Source organism: Neoarius graeffei, chromosome 13 (genome assembly GCF_027579695.1).
Source record: "Neoarius graeffei isolate fNeoGra1 chromosome 13, fNeoGra1.pri, whole genome shotgun sequence".
Lineage (NCBI taxonomy): Eukaryota > Metazoa > Chordata > Actinopteri > Siluriformes > Ariidae > Neoarius > Neoarius graeffei.
In genome coordinates, this window is record NC_083581.1 from 70,811,128 (window position 1) to 70,828,430 (window position 17,303).

Consider the following 17,303-nt stretch of genomic DNA (forward strand, 5'->3'; position numbering starts at 1 on the left):
TCATGTCACATGAATAAAGGTCAGTCATGCAGCTTAAAGGTGTATACTATTTTTAAAAGGACTCTTCCGTTACTTACAGTAGCCATTTGCTTTTAAAAATGTTGTGAGGTACTGATTAAAGTTATCAGAAGTGTTTATACACAGATCAAGTAGAAATATTCGTAAAATGCACTTAATTAAATAATTTCTGTCATTATTACAGCGCCCTCCGCAATTATTGGCACCCCTGGTTAAGATGTGTTAAAAGCCTTAAAATAAATTCAATTTTTATTGCAGAAGCATAATCTCACACTGAAAATTGTCGAAAAATGTAACCGTTAACTCAAATGAATTTAAAAAAATAATAAAAAAATCCCTGACTAAGAAATAATTATTTTTCATAAAATCACCTGTTCCACAATTAGTGGCACCCATAACAATTCCTAGAAAATAAATGTAATTGAAGCATTTCTGTCATTTCTACTGTAGTTTATAAAGTTGATCAGAGTATCTAGGAACCTTTAATCAGTAATTCATCACATCCTGTTTCCCTGGGGTATAAATATGATGTGACACAGAGGCTTATTTCTCTTATCCACTCTTCAACATGGGAAAGACAAGAGAACACACCGTTCAAGTAAGGCAGATGTGTGTCAACCTTCATAAGTCAGGCAATGGCTACAAGAAAATAGCCACTCGCCTACACTTGCCCATATCTACAGTCAGAGGAGTCATCAAGAAGTTTAAAACAACCGGAACAGTGGCAAACAAGCCTGGACGAGGATGCAAGTTTATCTTGCGACCACGCGCAGTGAGGAGGATGGTAAGAGAAGTTCAACAAAGCTCACTGTTAGAGAATTGCATCAAAGAGGAGCATCTCGGGGTCACAAAGTCTCCATAACAACCATCAGGCGCTATCTACATGCCAACAAGCTGTTTGGGAGGCATGCACGGAAAAAGCCTTTTCTCACTTACAAGCATAAACGTAAATGCCTGGAGTTCGCTAAGCGGTACTGGGACTTCAACTGGGACCGTGTGCTTTGGTCAGATGAGACCAAGATAGAGCTTTTTGGCAACAAACACTCTAATACATCACAAAAGATGAATATGCGGAAAAGCACCTCATGCCCACTGTGAAGTACGGGGGAGGATCGGTGATGCTGTGGGCCTGTTTCTCTTCCAAAGGCCCTGGGAACCTCGTTAGGGTGCATGGCATCATGAACTCTTTGAAATACCAGGACATTTTAAATAAAAATCTGGTGGCCTCTGCCCAAAAGCTGAAGATGGGTCGTCACTGGGTCTTTCAGCAAGATAATGACCCTAAACATGTGGCCAAATCTACACAAAAATGGTTCACCAGACACAAAATCAAGCTCCACCCATGGCCATCTCAGTCCCCAGACCTCAACCCAATTGAAAACCTGTGGGGTGAGTTGAAGAGGAGAGTGCATAGGAGAGGACCCAGGACTCTGGATGATTTAGAGAGATTGTGCAAAGAGGAATGGTCGAATATCCTTCTCTCTGTATTCTCCCATATTGTGAAATATTATAGGAGAATATTAAGTGCTGTCTTGTTGGCAAAAGGGAGTTGCACAAAGTATTAACATCAGGGGTGCCAATAATTGTGGCACATACGAGTTCATGTAAAAGAATTATTTCTGAATGTGGGATTTTTTTCCCAAAGAATAAATGCACTTGAATTAAAGGTTGGATTTTTCTCTTTTTTTGCATTGTTGTCCTATATTATTAAAAAAAAAAAAAGAATTTATTCGAAGCCTAAGAACATATCTTAATGAGGGGTGCCAATAATTGTGGAGGGCACTGTATGTATCACTAACTTCCACTATTATCCAGGAGTCTTCTCTTTTATTTATACAGTACATTTTAAAGGTAGGCGGCACGGTGGTGTAGTGGTTAGTGCTGTCGCCTCACAGCAAAAAGGTCCGGGTTCGAGCCGTGTCCACGTGGGTTTCCTCCGGGTGCTCTGGTTTCCCCCACAGTCCAAAGACATGCAGGTTAGGTTAACTGGTGGCTCTAAATTGACCGTAGGTGTGAATGTGAGTGTGAATGGTTGTCTGTGTCTATGTGTCAGCCCTGTGATGACCTGGCGACTTGTCCAGGGTGTACCCTGCCTTTCGCCCGTAGTCAGCTGGGATCGGCTCCAGCTTGCCTGCGACCCTGTAGAACAGGATAAAGCGGCTACAGATAACGAGATGAGACGAGTTTAGTAACCTGGGCACCCAGGGCAGGCTTACAATTTTATTTTATTTTTTTTTGTAGCTGCCTGACTGACCACTAAATTCAACAATTGGTTGGAGAAATAAAAATAAACCTGACCATCAATTTGGTGCATATATTTAAACACAACACAATTTGTGAGGTTGCGATTCTCCTTGATGCTTTAACTGTCAGGGCTTTCTTGGGCTTCAGAGAAGACACAAACATATCAGCATTTGAAATGTTATACTGAATTTATTTCATTCTTTCATTATAATTATTCTCTTCTAATTTGGCCTCATCTTCTATCAAATTTGCTTCAGAAATGAAAGGGTTACTGTCCTGAAAACATTAAAATCAAGTGGTCCAATGAGATTGTTTTGTTTGTTGTGTCTCGGCTAAGAAGAGTTTCGAGCTGCTCACTCATTGGTTAGGACTTCATTGCTGGGACAGAAGGCCATGGCAGTGTATCTTTATGTAGGAAGTAACAGATGAATTAACCAATCAGATTTTGATTTATAGTGGGAGGGACCAAAAATGTATCACCCTCAGCCTTTTCAAAGGCCAATGCAAGCTTAATTGCTAGTTGGCATCGTCAGCGCCATAGACATATAAACATAGACGCCGCATTGAGCTGGTGGCCCGTTGCTGGGATACGTCAGAGTGTCCGCCATATTGGATGTGGCAAATCTTCCCCGTAAACCAATGCAAGTAAATGGACTGAACTTCATAAAGCCCCTTTCTACAATAATATTTAACTCGATGCCTTTTATTCACCCATTAAGACACACACGTATATATTTGGGAAACAGGCATCAAAACAACACATATAACTTTTAATGTGATGGTTATAAATAGTGTGCGAAATACCCTGTACACTGCAAACTAGCGACAGATACGCGATAGATAGCTCAGGTAAGCTAATCAGTCAGCATACCGTAGCAAGCTACCAAAACCTGAGGCCACAATAACCAACCTACAAGACTGGATATGATAAATGATGGAAATAGTGGAAAAACTGGAAATAGTGAATGAAAATAAAAATTTACTGTTTTATTTATTGAGTCACCACACAGACCTACTCTCGTTGAATAAAGTGAGCTGAATGACCGCCAAACTGAGTTCGGCCAGGTTCTAACGTCATACCAAAACAAAATACATCACTGATTCCTTCACATTCAGAAAGGTTAAAAACATTCATCATACGTTCAAAAACGTTCATCATAGTGTGGAACTATATTATCTAATTCTCACTGCTTATAACTCTACACCTACCCGGTGGAGATGAGCTGGGAAACTGAAGACTGAAGGAACAGCTCCCTCTCTGATCCTGACTGTCTGACCTGTTCTGTCCAAATCCTCTGTTCTGAAGTGTTCACTGCAGAGCATGGATGACGGAGTAGCAGAAAACCCTTCCCGTCGCACAGCTGTCTCCCACTGCTTTTTCATGTCTTTATTTTTGGGAAACCTACATAGTATGTGAAAAGTTAGCTAAGCAACTAACAACAATCAGCGTAGTTACGAAGGAAATACTTCGTTGTTTGGAGACAGGTTTCACCGAGCGGCTATTATGCGCGTGACTTCATATTAGCCACAAAGTCAGAAAAATCTGTTCGTAAAATTACGTTATAATGACCAAATACAATGAAAAGTATTTTTCCAGTCTCAGCTGTGAAAGGTGATCTCGTTTGGACGGTAAACCTGTTGGTACAGTTAAACGCAGCACATGAATGAGGCATCTTTATTCTCGGCTACTGTCTAGACGCTATACCAGAGACGGTTGAAGAATCTCCACTTTGCCACATCCAATATGGCGGCGAGGATGACGTATGATTCTACGCAGAAGGCGGCGTCTATGTTTATATGTCTATGGTCAGCGCAGCAGTGAAGTCACCTTCCAGCCGGTGTAGCATTCATCAGTAGTGTTAGCGAATGCTAATAAAGCAGTCAAGCCAGTGCTATCTATCGAGAGCAAGTAGCACAGGCTAACGACCGAGAAACTAAGATTTCTGTCTCCAGACTCTTTTTCCACGCTGCATGCTCGCTACAGTATTTTTCACTCAGACTTAAGTATTCATTTCCCTGTGTAATTTACTTCGTTACTTTTAAAATCAACATCGACAGCTACACACAACGGAGCGACCTGGCACCCTGCCGCTAATCCCTTACAAAATCCTTTGCTCTGTTGCTTTTTTGGTGCGTCTGGTAAGTTTTGGCTGAGCTCAAGTCCCAGCTCTAATAGTAACAGTTCACCACAGAATGGATTAAATTAGCACGATCATGTATGGATGACTTTTCAGAATTAGGAATGTATAGCTTTTTGTTCATGTTGCCAACACTATGTGCTACATCGAAAACTTCACCAGGGTCAGGACTATGGCTACACAGTTTTCCACTGTACAGGAATGTATATACTTGTTTATTTCCCTTAGTCTTTCTTAATGCCCTTAACGAGATAACTTGCTTACCATGTACGATATCGTTACATTATGTTAGATACCATTTTAGACTATTCATCGTTAGGGTTCCAGACAACCAGGATGATTTACCTGGGGGAAGCCATGACCTAATGGTTAGAGAAGCAGCATTGGGACCAAAAGGTTGCTGGTTTGATTCCCTGGACCAGCAGGAATGGCTGAAGTGCCCTTGAGAAAGGCACCTCAGCCTCCAACTGCTCCATGTACGGTGTAATAAAGTCATAATTTGTCCACCCCTATATATACAGTGGTGCTTGAAAGTTTGTGAACCTTTTAGAATTTTCTATATTTCTGCATAAATATGACCTAAAACATCATCAGATTTTCACACAAGGCCTAAAAGTAGATACAGAGAACCCAGTTAAACAAATGAGACAAAAATATTATACTTGGTCATTTATTTATTGAGGAAAATGATCCAATATTACATATCTGTGAGTGGCAAAAGTATGTGAACCTTTGCTTTCAATATCTGGTGTGACCCCCTTGTACAGCAATAATTGCAACTACACATTTCTGGTAACTGTTGATCAGTCCTGCACACCAGCTTGGAGGAATTTTAGCCCATTCCTCCGTACAGAACAGCTTCAACTCTGGGATGTTGGTGGGTTTCCTCACATGAACTGCTCGCTTCAGGTCCTTCCACAACATTTCCATTGGATTAAGGTCAGGACTTTGACTTGGCCATTCCAAAACATTAACTTTATTCTTCTTTAACCATTCTTTGGTAGAACGACTTGTGTGCTTAGGGTCATTGTCTTGCTGCATGACCCACCTTTTCTTGAGATTCAGTTCATGGACAGATGTCCTGACATTTTCCTTTAGAATTCGCTGGTATAATTCAGAATTCATTGTTCCATCAATGATGGCAAGCCGTCCTGGCCCAGATGCAGCAAAACAGGCCCAAACCATGATACTACCACCACGTTTCACAGATGGGATAAGGTTCTTATGCTGGAATGCAGTGTTTTCCTTTCTCCAAACATAACACTCCTCATTTAAACCAAAAAGTTCTAGTTTGGTCTCATCCATCCACAAAACATTTTTCCAATAGCCTTCTGGCTTCTCCATGTGATCTTTAGCAAACCAGATGAGCAGCAATGTTCTTTTTGGAGAGCACTGGATTTCTCCTTGCAACCCTGCCATGCACACCATTGTTGTTCAGTGTTCTCCTGATGGTGGACTCATGAACATTAACATTAGCCAATGTGAGAGAGGCCTTCAGTTGCTTAGAAGTTACCGTGCGGTCCTTTGTGACCTTGCCAACTATTACACGCCTTGCTCTTGGTTGGTCAACCACTCCTGGGGAGGGTAACAATGGTCTTGAATTTCCTCCATTTGTACACAATCTGTCTGACTGCGGATTGGTGGAGTCCAAACTCTTTAGAGATTGTTTTGTAACCTTTTCCAGCCTGATGAGCATCAACAACGCTTTTTCTGAGGTCCTCAGAAATCTCTTTTGTTCATGCCATGATACACTTCCCCAAACATGTGTTGTAAAGATCAGACTTTGATAGATCTCTGTTCTTTAAATAAAACAAGGATGCCCACTCACACCTGATTGTCATCCCATTGATTGAAAACACCTGACTCGAATTTCACCTTCAAATTAACTGCTAATCCTAGAGGTTCACATACTTTTGCCACTCACAGATATGTAATATTGGATCATTTTTCTCAATAAATAAATGACCAAGTATAATATTTTTATCTCATTTGTTTAACTGGGTTCTCTTTATCTACTTTTAGGACTTGTGTGAAAATCTGATGTTGTTTTAGGTCATATTTATGCAGAAATATAGAAAATTCTAAAGGGTTCACAAACTTTCAAGCACCACTGTAGGCCTTTAATAACTACAACATTAAGATAACCCCTCCAAAACAAACCAAAAAAAAAAAATATCCACAATTAAAAAAAAAAAAAAACCCACGTACTTACTTATCCTTGACTGGAAATTAGTTTTACTCCTAGCCAAAGAAGTGCAATAACGTCAAACGTCAATGCTTCTTTCACTCAAATTTCATGAACTTACAAGTCTCAGGAAACCATTAAGTTTCTAAAGTGAATAACTGACAGATGTTTAATGACATGACTAATTAGCATTATACAATTTCTCCTCAAAATCCTGTTCTAGTGGACTAATTAAAAAAAATATATAAAAAAATCTCACACCCACAAACAACCCCAAAACTTGATTCTGAAGTCCTTGATATACATTTATTATTAAATATAGACTCTGAAACAAGCAGATGTGCTTCCACAAGAAACAACCGACAATTTCCATCTGCCTTTTGGGACGATACTCGACGACCCGAGTCACTCAGTGAGTGAACGAGCACTGAAAGCTTGACAGCTTTAGTGTTACACACATAATTAATACAATCCAGTTTGCATGGTTCATTTAAAAATGCAGTTAAACGACATAAAACCAATTACTTAAGTCAGAAGTGTGTATAAGGTTAGGAAACTACAATTAGTGGTATCTGTGTATTCTAACAGAATCTGAGGAGTATTTAAAAAAAAACAAATAAAAATAATACAGTCTGGAAAGCACGAATGATAAACATGGTCTGACAAACAATTGTGAATTACACTGGAGTTCAGACTGTTTTGCGTCATGTGTTCAGTCTGTAGTGACCCTGACTCGGATTCACTCGTCTCGTCATTTTGAAGATGCTCCGATGTCTCTTCTCAAGCTAGACCGTCATGCAGTCATACAGTTCAGACTGGAGGAATGCGATCAACGTCACGGCTGTGAAACTTAGTGAGAGACACTTTTAACGATGCAGGAAATCTACACAAATAATCAGATGCTTGTGTTCAGTGTTCACGCTTTGATGGGTGAGGAGCGGTGTGGAACAGGACTCGGGCTCAGACACGTCACGATAATGGGCACAAAGCGCTGTGGAGAGGGACACAGAAAAGTGAAAGCAAACTAATTAGTCTAACAGTCATTGTTGATGTATATGATGCTCTATACAAGTACAGTTTATGAAGGTCCAGATCAGCAACTAACGCTACTCACCACTCGCCAATTCCCTTTTAATGTTTAACTATCAGTGATTAGTTCTTGGATAATAAATCAGACAAAAAATTTTAATGGTTATGTTGAATTTTAGTTTGCATTGGCGCATCATACTCAAACTTTTGACTTGCACCATCGACACAGCAGAGAATACACACACTGACCAAACATCTTCAAATGTTCTGTTTACATCATAATTTTTTTTTGTCACTTCACTAATCAGACAAGAGAGAGGGGAAAATTGATATTTTATTTTTAATCCACACACACACACACACACACACACACACACACATATACACACAGGGCGGCACGGTGGTGTAGTGGTTAGCACGGTCGCCACACAGCAAGAAGGTCCTGGGTTTGAGCCCAGCGGCTGACGAGGGCCTTTCTGTGTGGAGTTTGCATGTTCTCCCCGTGTCCGCGTGGGTTTCCTCCAGGTGCTCCGGTTTCCCCCACAGTCCAAAGACATGCAGGTTAGGTTAACTGGTGACTCTAAATTGACCGTAGGTGTGAATGTGAGTGTGAATGGTTGTCTGTGTCTCAGCCCTGTGATGACCTGGCGAATTGTCCAGGGTGTACCCCGCCTTTCGCCCGTAGTCAGCTGGGATAGGCTCCAGCTTGCCTGCGACCCTGTAGGACAGGATAAGCGGCTACAGATAATGGATGGATGGACACACACACACACACACACACACATATATATATCCATCCATTACCACTTATCCTGTTCAGGGTCGCGGGCAAGCTGGAGCCTATCCCAGCTGACTACGGGCGAAAGGCGGGGTACACCCTGGACAAGTCGCCAGGTCATCACAGGGCTGAGACACAGACACAGACAACCATTCACACTCACATGCACACCTACGGTCAATTTAGAGTCACCAGTTAACCTAACCTGCATGTCTTTGGACTGTGGGGGAAACCGGAGCACCCGGAGGAAACCCATGCGGACACGGGGAGAACATGCAAACTCCACACAGAAAGGCCCCTGTTGGCCGCCGGGCTCGAACCCAGAACCATCTTGGTGTGAGGCGACAGCGCTAACCACTACACCACCGTGCCACCCACATATACACAGTACTATGCAAAAGTCTTAGGCACCTTATTTTTTTTCATACAAACTTTGTTATAGATTTCTATTTTATGACTTCTACATTATCGAGTTAGTGCAAAAACATTTTAGAGTTCCAAACATTCACGTTCCAGCACAAAATTAAATGTTACAGGGGGAAAAAAAAAGTTTGTATCTGAGTAGCATATTACATAAGAGACCATTTTTCAGATTAAAAAAGAAAACATAATGAAGGCTACTGGGTTTTGGTGCAAAATTAAGACGTGAATATGAGAGTCAAAGTGTCCAGAAGAACTGTGGCTGGTTCTGTAAGATGCTCAGTAAAACCTACAGCTCATTTCCGCATAAAACTGCACTCACTGGACCTGAGACTACTATTTTTGGCTCAGCATGTGGCTGAAGCCTATAGAGGCACCTGTCAGTATGTGTATGTTTGACCGAGTTTGAGCGTGTTTAAGAATGCAAGTTCTTAAAAATATTATACTTGGTCATTTATTTATTGAGGAAAATGATCCAATATTACATATCTGTGAGTGGCAAAAGTATGTGAACCTTTGCTTTCAGTATCTGGTGTGACCCCCTTGTGCAGCAATAACTGCACCTAAACGTTTCCGGTAACTGTTGATCAGTCCTGCACACCGGCTTGGAGGAATTTTAGCCCATTCCTCCGTACAGAACAGCTTCAACTCTGGGATGTTGGTGGGTTTCCTCACATGAACTGCTCGCTTCAGGTCCTTCCACAACATTTCCATTGGATTAAGGTCAGGACTTTGACTTGGCCATTCCAAAACATTCACTTTATTTTTCTTTAATCATTCTTTGGTAGAACGACTTGTGTGCTTAGGGTCGTTGTCTTGCTGCATGACTCACCTTCTCTTGAGATTCAGTTCATGGACAGATGTCCTGACATTTTCCTTTAGAATTTGCTGGTATAATTCAGAATTCATTGCTCCATCAATGATGGCAAGCCGTCCTGGCCCAGATGCAGCAAAACAGACCCAAACCATGATACTACCACCACCATGTTTCACAGATGGGATAAGGTTCTTATGCTGGAATGCAGCGTTTTCCTTTCTCCAAACATAACGCTTCTCATTTAAACCAAAAAGTTCTATTTTGGTCTCATCCGTCCACAAAACATTTTTCCAATAGCCTTCTGGCTTGTCCACGTGATCTTTAGCAAACGAGCAGCAATGCTCTTTTTGGAGAGCAGTGGCTTTCTCCTTGCAACCCTGCCATGCACACCATTGTTGTTCAGTGTTCTCCTGATGGTGGACTCATGAACATTAACATTAGCCAATGTGAGAGAGGCCTTCAGTTGCTTTGAAGTTACCCTGGGGTCCTTTGTGACCTCGCCGACTATTACACGCCTTGCTCTTGGAGTGATCTTTGTTGGTCGACCATTCCTGGGGAGGGTAACAATGGTCTTGAATTTCCTCCATTTGTACACAATCTGTCTGACTGTGGATTGGTGGAGTCCAAAGTCTTTAGAGATGGTTTTGTAACCTTTTCCAGCCTGATGAGCATCAACAACGCTTTTTCTGAGGTCCTCAGAAATCTCCTTTGTTCGTGCCATGATACACTTCCACAAACATGTGTTGTGAAGATCAGACTTTGATAGATCCCTGTTCTTTAAATAAAACAGGGTGCCCACTCACACCTGATTGTCATCCCATTGATTGAAAACACCTGACTCTAATTTCACCTTCAAATTAACTGCTAATCCTAGAGGTTCACATACTTTTGCCACTCACAGATTGGATCATTTTCCTTAATAAATAAATGACCAAGTATAATATTTTTGTCTCATTTGTTTAACTGGGTTCTCTTTGTCTACTTTTAGGACTTGTGTGAAAATCTGATGTTGTTTTAGGTCCTATTTATGCAGAAATATAGAAAATTTCAAGCACCACTGTAACCCTCAACTTGTGATGCAATCCTCTATGGCTGAGTGATCTCGAGCGCTGTCCAAGACAGGAACAGATTTTGCAACGTCGGTTCGAATCCTGGTATTGACGTACCGTAAAAGGCTGAGCACAAACCTGCACAGGTCTCTAGTTTTTCAAGCAAAGGGTCGTCTCACACCAAATATTGACTTTCATTCATCTCATTATCTCTAGCCGCTTTATCCTGTTCTACAGGGTCGCGGGCAAGCTGGAGCCTATCCCAGCTGACTACGGGCGAAAGGCGGGGTACACCCTGGACAAGTCGCCAGGTCATCACAGGGCTGACACATAGACACAGACAACCATTCACACTCACATTCACACCTACGCTCAATTTAGAGTCACCAGTTAACCTAACCTGCATGTCTTTGGACTGTGGGGGAAACCAGAGCACCCGGAGGAAACCCACACAGACACAGGGAGAACATGCAAACTCCACACAGAAAGGCCCTCGCCGGCCACGGGGCTCGAACCCGGACCTTCTTGCTGTGAGGCGACAGCGCTAACCACTACACCACCGTGCCGCCTGGCTTACTGCTTATAATGTTGAAACATCTCATTTCATTATTTTTAAGCCATTTTTGGTCGACAGCATTTCTTTACATGTGCCTAAGACTTTTGCACAGTATTGTATGAACCACTTCCATTTACCTTCAGATAAATAAGTTACAGTAATGCATGTGATTGGCTGTGACAAGATAAGGATAAACGACAGAATCTACACAATGGTTCAGGTTTAAATTTAAAAAACAAATTTTTTTCATACATTGACTGCTCCTGAATTTTTTCAAATGCTTGGTTTAGTCTGTCGAAGCATTTTGCTGAACCTGTATCCAGATGACAGCCTACTATTTGACAACCTCTGATCTATACCAAAAGCAACAAGGTCAACTGTGTGCTACGGCTCACTTACGTATCCCCCCGCTCTCGCTTATATCAGAACGCAAGCAATCGAAGGAATTCGACACTTATTATGAATGTTGACTTCACAAAATAATTAACTCAAACAAGTAAGTAAAGAGCAGTGTCTCTCCCCAGGGATTTCGAATAGCATCCTGGTAAACTGTCATTTTGAAATAGCGTCAAAATCCACACTATATGTTTCGTAAATACATTCAGTCGGTAAACAGGAAGTTGATGTGTGACATACCTGAAAACGGTATACACGGTATAGAACCCCAAGCTGAAGCTCGGTACCAAATATCAAGCAGTTGTGATTTGTAGTTGCTCAGAAAAGTGTTACGAAAATTTTGTAAATCCACCCTATATGTTTCGTAAATACATTCAGTCGGTAAACAGGAAGTTGATGTGTGACAGACTTGAAAACAGTATACACGGTACAGAACCCTAAGCTGAAGCTCGGTACCAAGTGGCTATGATTTGTGGTTGCTGGGAAAAAGGGTATTTCGGACAGACGGAAATACAAACGGACGGACGGACAGACAGAGGTAAACCAGCATGCCCCTCCCCCCCTTCAGAGATGGGGTATTAAAAAAAATAATAATCATAATAAAACCCCCAAACAAACCATTAAAAAAAACCCAACAGGTCAGCACATCCACTCTCTGTCACCCAATGCCCAAATGTAACATTTCATTCATTTTGCTCAACTGTGATTTCAAAGGTATTTAAAAATCTACAAATTTTGACCAGTGTCTCATTTATACTGCCGTCATGTACAGTATACCCTCACCCTGAGTATTAGCTTTAAACCAAGGTGAGTAAACTGTGGGATAACTTTGAAAAAAGTTTGCCACTAATCCGGTGAACTGATGACGTCCTTCGGGTGAAGGGGTGAAAACATCTTTAAGCTTATCCCACAAGTCCAAGTGCCTGGCCTCTCGAATACTACAGACATTATTGTGTAAGAATGACAGCAACTCACAGTGGAGTCCTGAAAGAGGAGTGTCGAGGCCACGGGGTTCAAGCAGCGGGGCTGACTCGGCCATGACTGCCGACGGGAAGTGTACATAGCACATTCTTCATCGAGAAACATCTCCTCCAGGGGCGGCAGGCGGCGTCTCAGAGTACACACGGCCAAGCTGAGGCTAGAAGCTGCAGCACAACCCATAAATGCTTACACAAGCACACAAAAGCGCAAAATACTTGATTCTACTCAATTCACTGGATCTAACTTTACCTTTTGTCTTGCATAGCTTGCCAGGAGTCACTGGTCTGCCTGTCTCAGAGTTCAGTTCACTCTGTGATCTGTTGGTTTGGTCTGCACATGGCTGTAGCTGTGCTGCAGGCTGAGACGCCTGAATCGAGGGAGTCTGAGTACCATTCCGAGCCAGCAGCTTCGGACCAGATGAAAAGACAATGACCGACTGCCTGTGCGGTGCCTGGATGAATGGCTGCGCTGCTGGGATCTTCTCTTTTTCTGAACGGCAGAGGTTTGTTTCTGCATCTGTCTCACTGTCATGCTTTAATTTATCTTCAGCCTATGGGAAACAAAAACATCAATAGGCAGAAAGACTAAAGTACATAGATCATGACTTGCAACAAACACAGCAAGAACCGAAAGGTTTTGTGTCTTACAGACTGGTGATGTTGCAGCGATTGACCCGGAGTAACCTCGTCTCCGCTGTCCTCCATCTGCTCGTTCCCTTCATGCTCTGCTTCTTCCTGAAATAACCTCTGAACCACTTCCTCCTGCCACAGATTCACATTTCTGTGTTAACAAGTTTAATGTCCCTTTATAACACAGCTCTGTTCAACTCTTGGCCCTGACTGGGAAGGAGGAGTTGATTAATTTTCCAGAAGAGCAGCTCTGATGGCTGCAAAACAAACAGGTTTATATTCTATAGTTACAGAGGGAGTGTTTGGCAGATGGTCCACATAAATGGATTTTAAAACATGAGTGCTTCTGAGCCTGGAGTGAAACGTGTGGATATTCAAAATGTGTGATGATGCAAGAGCTGTAATGGATCCTTCTCCTTCTGTTTCCTCACTACATCGCTCCCATAACAACATCTGGGACTGACATCAGCACACCAAGGAATGAATATTATGTTTTGACTACAGCTGTTGCATCAAGCATTTCAGATATCTACTGATTACAATACAGCCTCAGAAGCCCTCTGCTTACACAGCACAGTATTGACTGGTACGGTAATATTTATTTATTTTTTTAATGATATAGACATGAGTGTTTTACTGGGAAATACGCCACTCCTATTTTTTTTTTATTTTTTATACGAATTACATCCGGGACATTGAGTAACATTTCTCTATATGTCACTCGTTAGGAAATCGATGAATTGTTTTGATAAATCTGGGTACATTTTGTTTGTGAATGTGTCGATATAATAAAAAGAAAACCACATGTTGGCCTGAAGATATGAAATTTATCTTCTCGTGTTGAAAAACTCACATTTTTCATATGAAATACATTGCGAATCTGAGTGACATATTTAAATAATATTGGCGGGCTTTTTTTGGTGGTCTATCAGATATATTCCATTCAGCTAGCATGATACTAAACAAGATGCGCAGCTGAATGGAATATATCTGATATACCACGGAAAAAGCCATTATTATTATTATTTATACATACACATTCCTTTCTGGTGTTCAACGCGTCTTTCTCTTTCAAAATTCTCTCAAAATCTTCCGTATTTAACGAAGCAAACCTGGAGGCCATGTTTGTTTACAAATTGTCACAGTCGCTTGCTAGCATGGAAGTTTTACATCTCTGATGTGTGATGTCATGTTGTCTTGACAATCATGCAATATCGTAAACCATATTCAGCGCTCAATCTCCACTGGATAGAGTGACGTAATACACGTAGGATAAGAAGAAGAAGAAAAACAACAACTTTATTCATCACACACTTGTGAAATTCCTCTCTGCATTTAACCCATCTGAAGCAGTGAACACACATGACAGCTAAGAACACACACACATACCCAGAGCAGTGGGCAGCCATGCTAACAGCGCCCGGGGAGCAGTTGGGAGTTCGGTGCCTCGCTCAAGGGCACCTCAGCCCAAGGCCGTCCCATATTGACCTAACCGCATGTCTTTGGACTGCGGGGGAAACCCACGCAGACACGGGGAGAACATGCAAACTCCACACAGAAAGGCCCTCGCCGGCTGCTGGACTCGAACCCAGAACCTTCTTGCTGTGAGGCGACAGTGCTAACCACTTACACGGCTGTGTCACCCCCTGAGTACATTAAACCTACAAGGTTAGACTTCAGTTGATTTTTCAGAATCGCTGAGTGAGACTGTTAGGGAACAAAAACACCCCGACCCCCACTTCCCCTCTTTTTCCCCCCTTCCTTCCCCTTTCCCCCCCCATTTTTATTACATAATAGCTCACTTTTTATCCCCCTGCCAAAAGTCCAAAATCATCTGCATGCTTTATTAGATTTGTGAAATTTTTATAGTTTTTGTATTGGGCTGCTGATCCGTCACTGAAGTAAATGACCTTTTTCAGCTGGGGATGTATCTGGCTGTCAAATGGAGGCTCAAATATGTGCTTCTAAGGGATAGTGATAAAAATCCTCATGAATTTTGTGGTTTTTTCAGTTTTTATGCATCTTTGGATGCATCCGAGTAGATTATATGCCTTAACCCATTGACGCCGGATGCTGCGTCGCGCAACATTGCCCCTAGCGCCGGTTGTTGCATAACGCAACATTGCCCCAAATGCTGGTTGCTGCATAACGCAGCATTGCTGATTTGTCATTATTTTCAAGACGCATGCCAGATTTGTTTTTTTTTATAAAAATGTGTTAGTGTTAATGCTGAATGAGCATGATCCAATAAAAGCAGAGAATTTTATATTTTAAATGCAACTTATTTCATGTCTTTATGTGCTTCAGAGGCTGAGATATTGAATTTTTCATAGGCGTTTTCAATTAATTATTTTTATTTCAGAAACCCTCAGGCAGATGGGGACCTTTTCTAAAAACTGGCTTAGGCATTTGCAGACGTTTTTTTGCAGGCGTTTCAGGCGTCAATGGGTTAAAACAGCATTTCCGTCTATCGTAAAACATGCTGTAATTGATACCTTAATATTTATAGTTTGGTTTAGGTTACCAACTTCATATTTTGTGCATTTGCTAATCAAAACAAGCTCTTTCCAGAGGTATAATTGTTTTTATGGTAGACTTTGTCATACATTTGTAATATGCATTTGAATTATAGGCGCAAATTTTCTTTTTAATTTTTAAAGCCTAATAAATCAGAAAATTTGATTTCTTTTGAACACATACCTGATTGCCTAAAGAGTACTATAACATGAGTAATAAATAAGAAAATTTGAAAGATCTGGTGTGCTTTAATGTGGAGATATGGGGCGTCAAATTTGCTCCAAAGCACGATAGAAGACATTTTTTTATGATTTTCAGCAAGCCATAACTTAGCAAATATTGAACTGTGAACTTTCTATTTTAGTATTTAAAGGCGTCTGGCATTGAAGAACAATCCTTGAAAATTTCATGTATCTTGTATGAATAGTTTAAAAGTAATGACTTATGGAAGTTAGGTCCGTTTTCTGTAGCACGCGTTTCAACAGTGAAATTGGGGCCAAGCCCCTTTTTTTAAGCCCTGAAATCTCAGAAACTAATGAAGGTACAAGCCTAAAATTTTGTACACTATTTATTGGGCACACTGACAATATTTCCAGAAAGTATGAAGCAAATCTGAGATGGTCAGTGGCGAACATTTTTCTAAATCTGGTGATTTGGGGCAGAATTACCCATGTTCTCTCCATGTCTACGTGGGTTTCCTCCGGGTGCTCCGGTTTCCCCTACAGTCCAAAGACATGCAGGTTAGGCTAAATGGTGGCTCTAAATTGACCGTAAGTGTGAATGTGAAGGTGTGTGAATGGTTTGTTTGTCTCTCTGTGTCAGCCCTGTGATGACCTGGCGACTTGTCCAGGGTGTACCCCGCCTCTCACCCATAATCAGCTGGGATAGGGTCTGGCTTGCCTGCAATCCTGCACAGGATAAGTGGTTACGGATAATGGATGGATGTAAATAATTAAACCTGTTGTTAGAAAAGAAAACCAATGGAAGAGCCAGACACTGAAATGGCTATCAAACACACTGCAGAGTTTTTGTTTTGGATGTAAATTATTTAAATGCCTTGCAGTAATGTCGATGTTCTGTAAAATGACCACTGCGGGATTTGTGCTTTTCCAAATACAAATTAAAACAACAACAACAACATTCCACAATGTTACATTCATGTAACTATAAACAGATAAAAACACATGACGTGTTGTCATAAAAATTGTAATTCTTGGGAAAATGCTGTGATATACGAAGAGTAAAACACTTTGTGACATGCTGTTACTGGAAAATTAATCAACTTTGGGACGATAACATGAAATCCCTTTCACGCTGAATTGCAAAACATCACTGTGATTGATTATTTTCCTGTAACAGCACATCCTATCATGTTTTATTCCTTACTCGTGTCTTTCAGAGTGTTAAGTTTATTAATTTCTTACTTCCTGCTGGGAGGAACTGGCCGTGCTGAGGGCTTGTGTTTCACCAAATCCAGGGGAGATGTTGAGGAGGTGTGGTTTATGCGTAGAGTTTAGTCTCCTCTAAAACATTCACAAACACATTA

General features: G+C 41.3%; 1 protein-coding gene across 2 annotated transcripts in view; it reads right to left on the minus strand.

Moving 5' to 3' along the window:
* Positions 1–6,869: 6,869 nt before the first annotated feature.
* The window catches only part of troap (trophinin associated protein), a 53,959-nt gene continuing 43,525 nt past the window's right edge, over positions 6,870–17,303 (minus strand). For both annotated transcript variants that reach the window (XM_060938451.1, XM_060938450.1), the window contains exons 14-18: positions 17,182–17,280; positions 13,259–13,372; positions 12,861–13,161; positions 12,606–12,775; positions 6,870–7,576 (exon numbers count right to left, since the gene is read on the minus strand). In XM_060938451.1, coding sequence (XP_060794434.1) covers positions 7,502–7,576; positions 12,606–12,775; positions 12,861–13,161; positions 13,259–13,372; positions 17,182–17,280 — 759 coding nt within the window. In that variant the 3' untranslated portion in view covers positions 6,870–7,501. The remainder of the gene's footprint in view (positions 7,577–12,605; positions 12,776–12,860; positions 13,162–13,258; positions 13,373–17,181; positions 17,281–17,303) is intronic.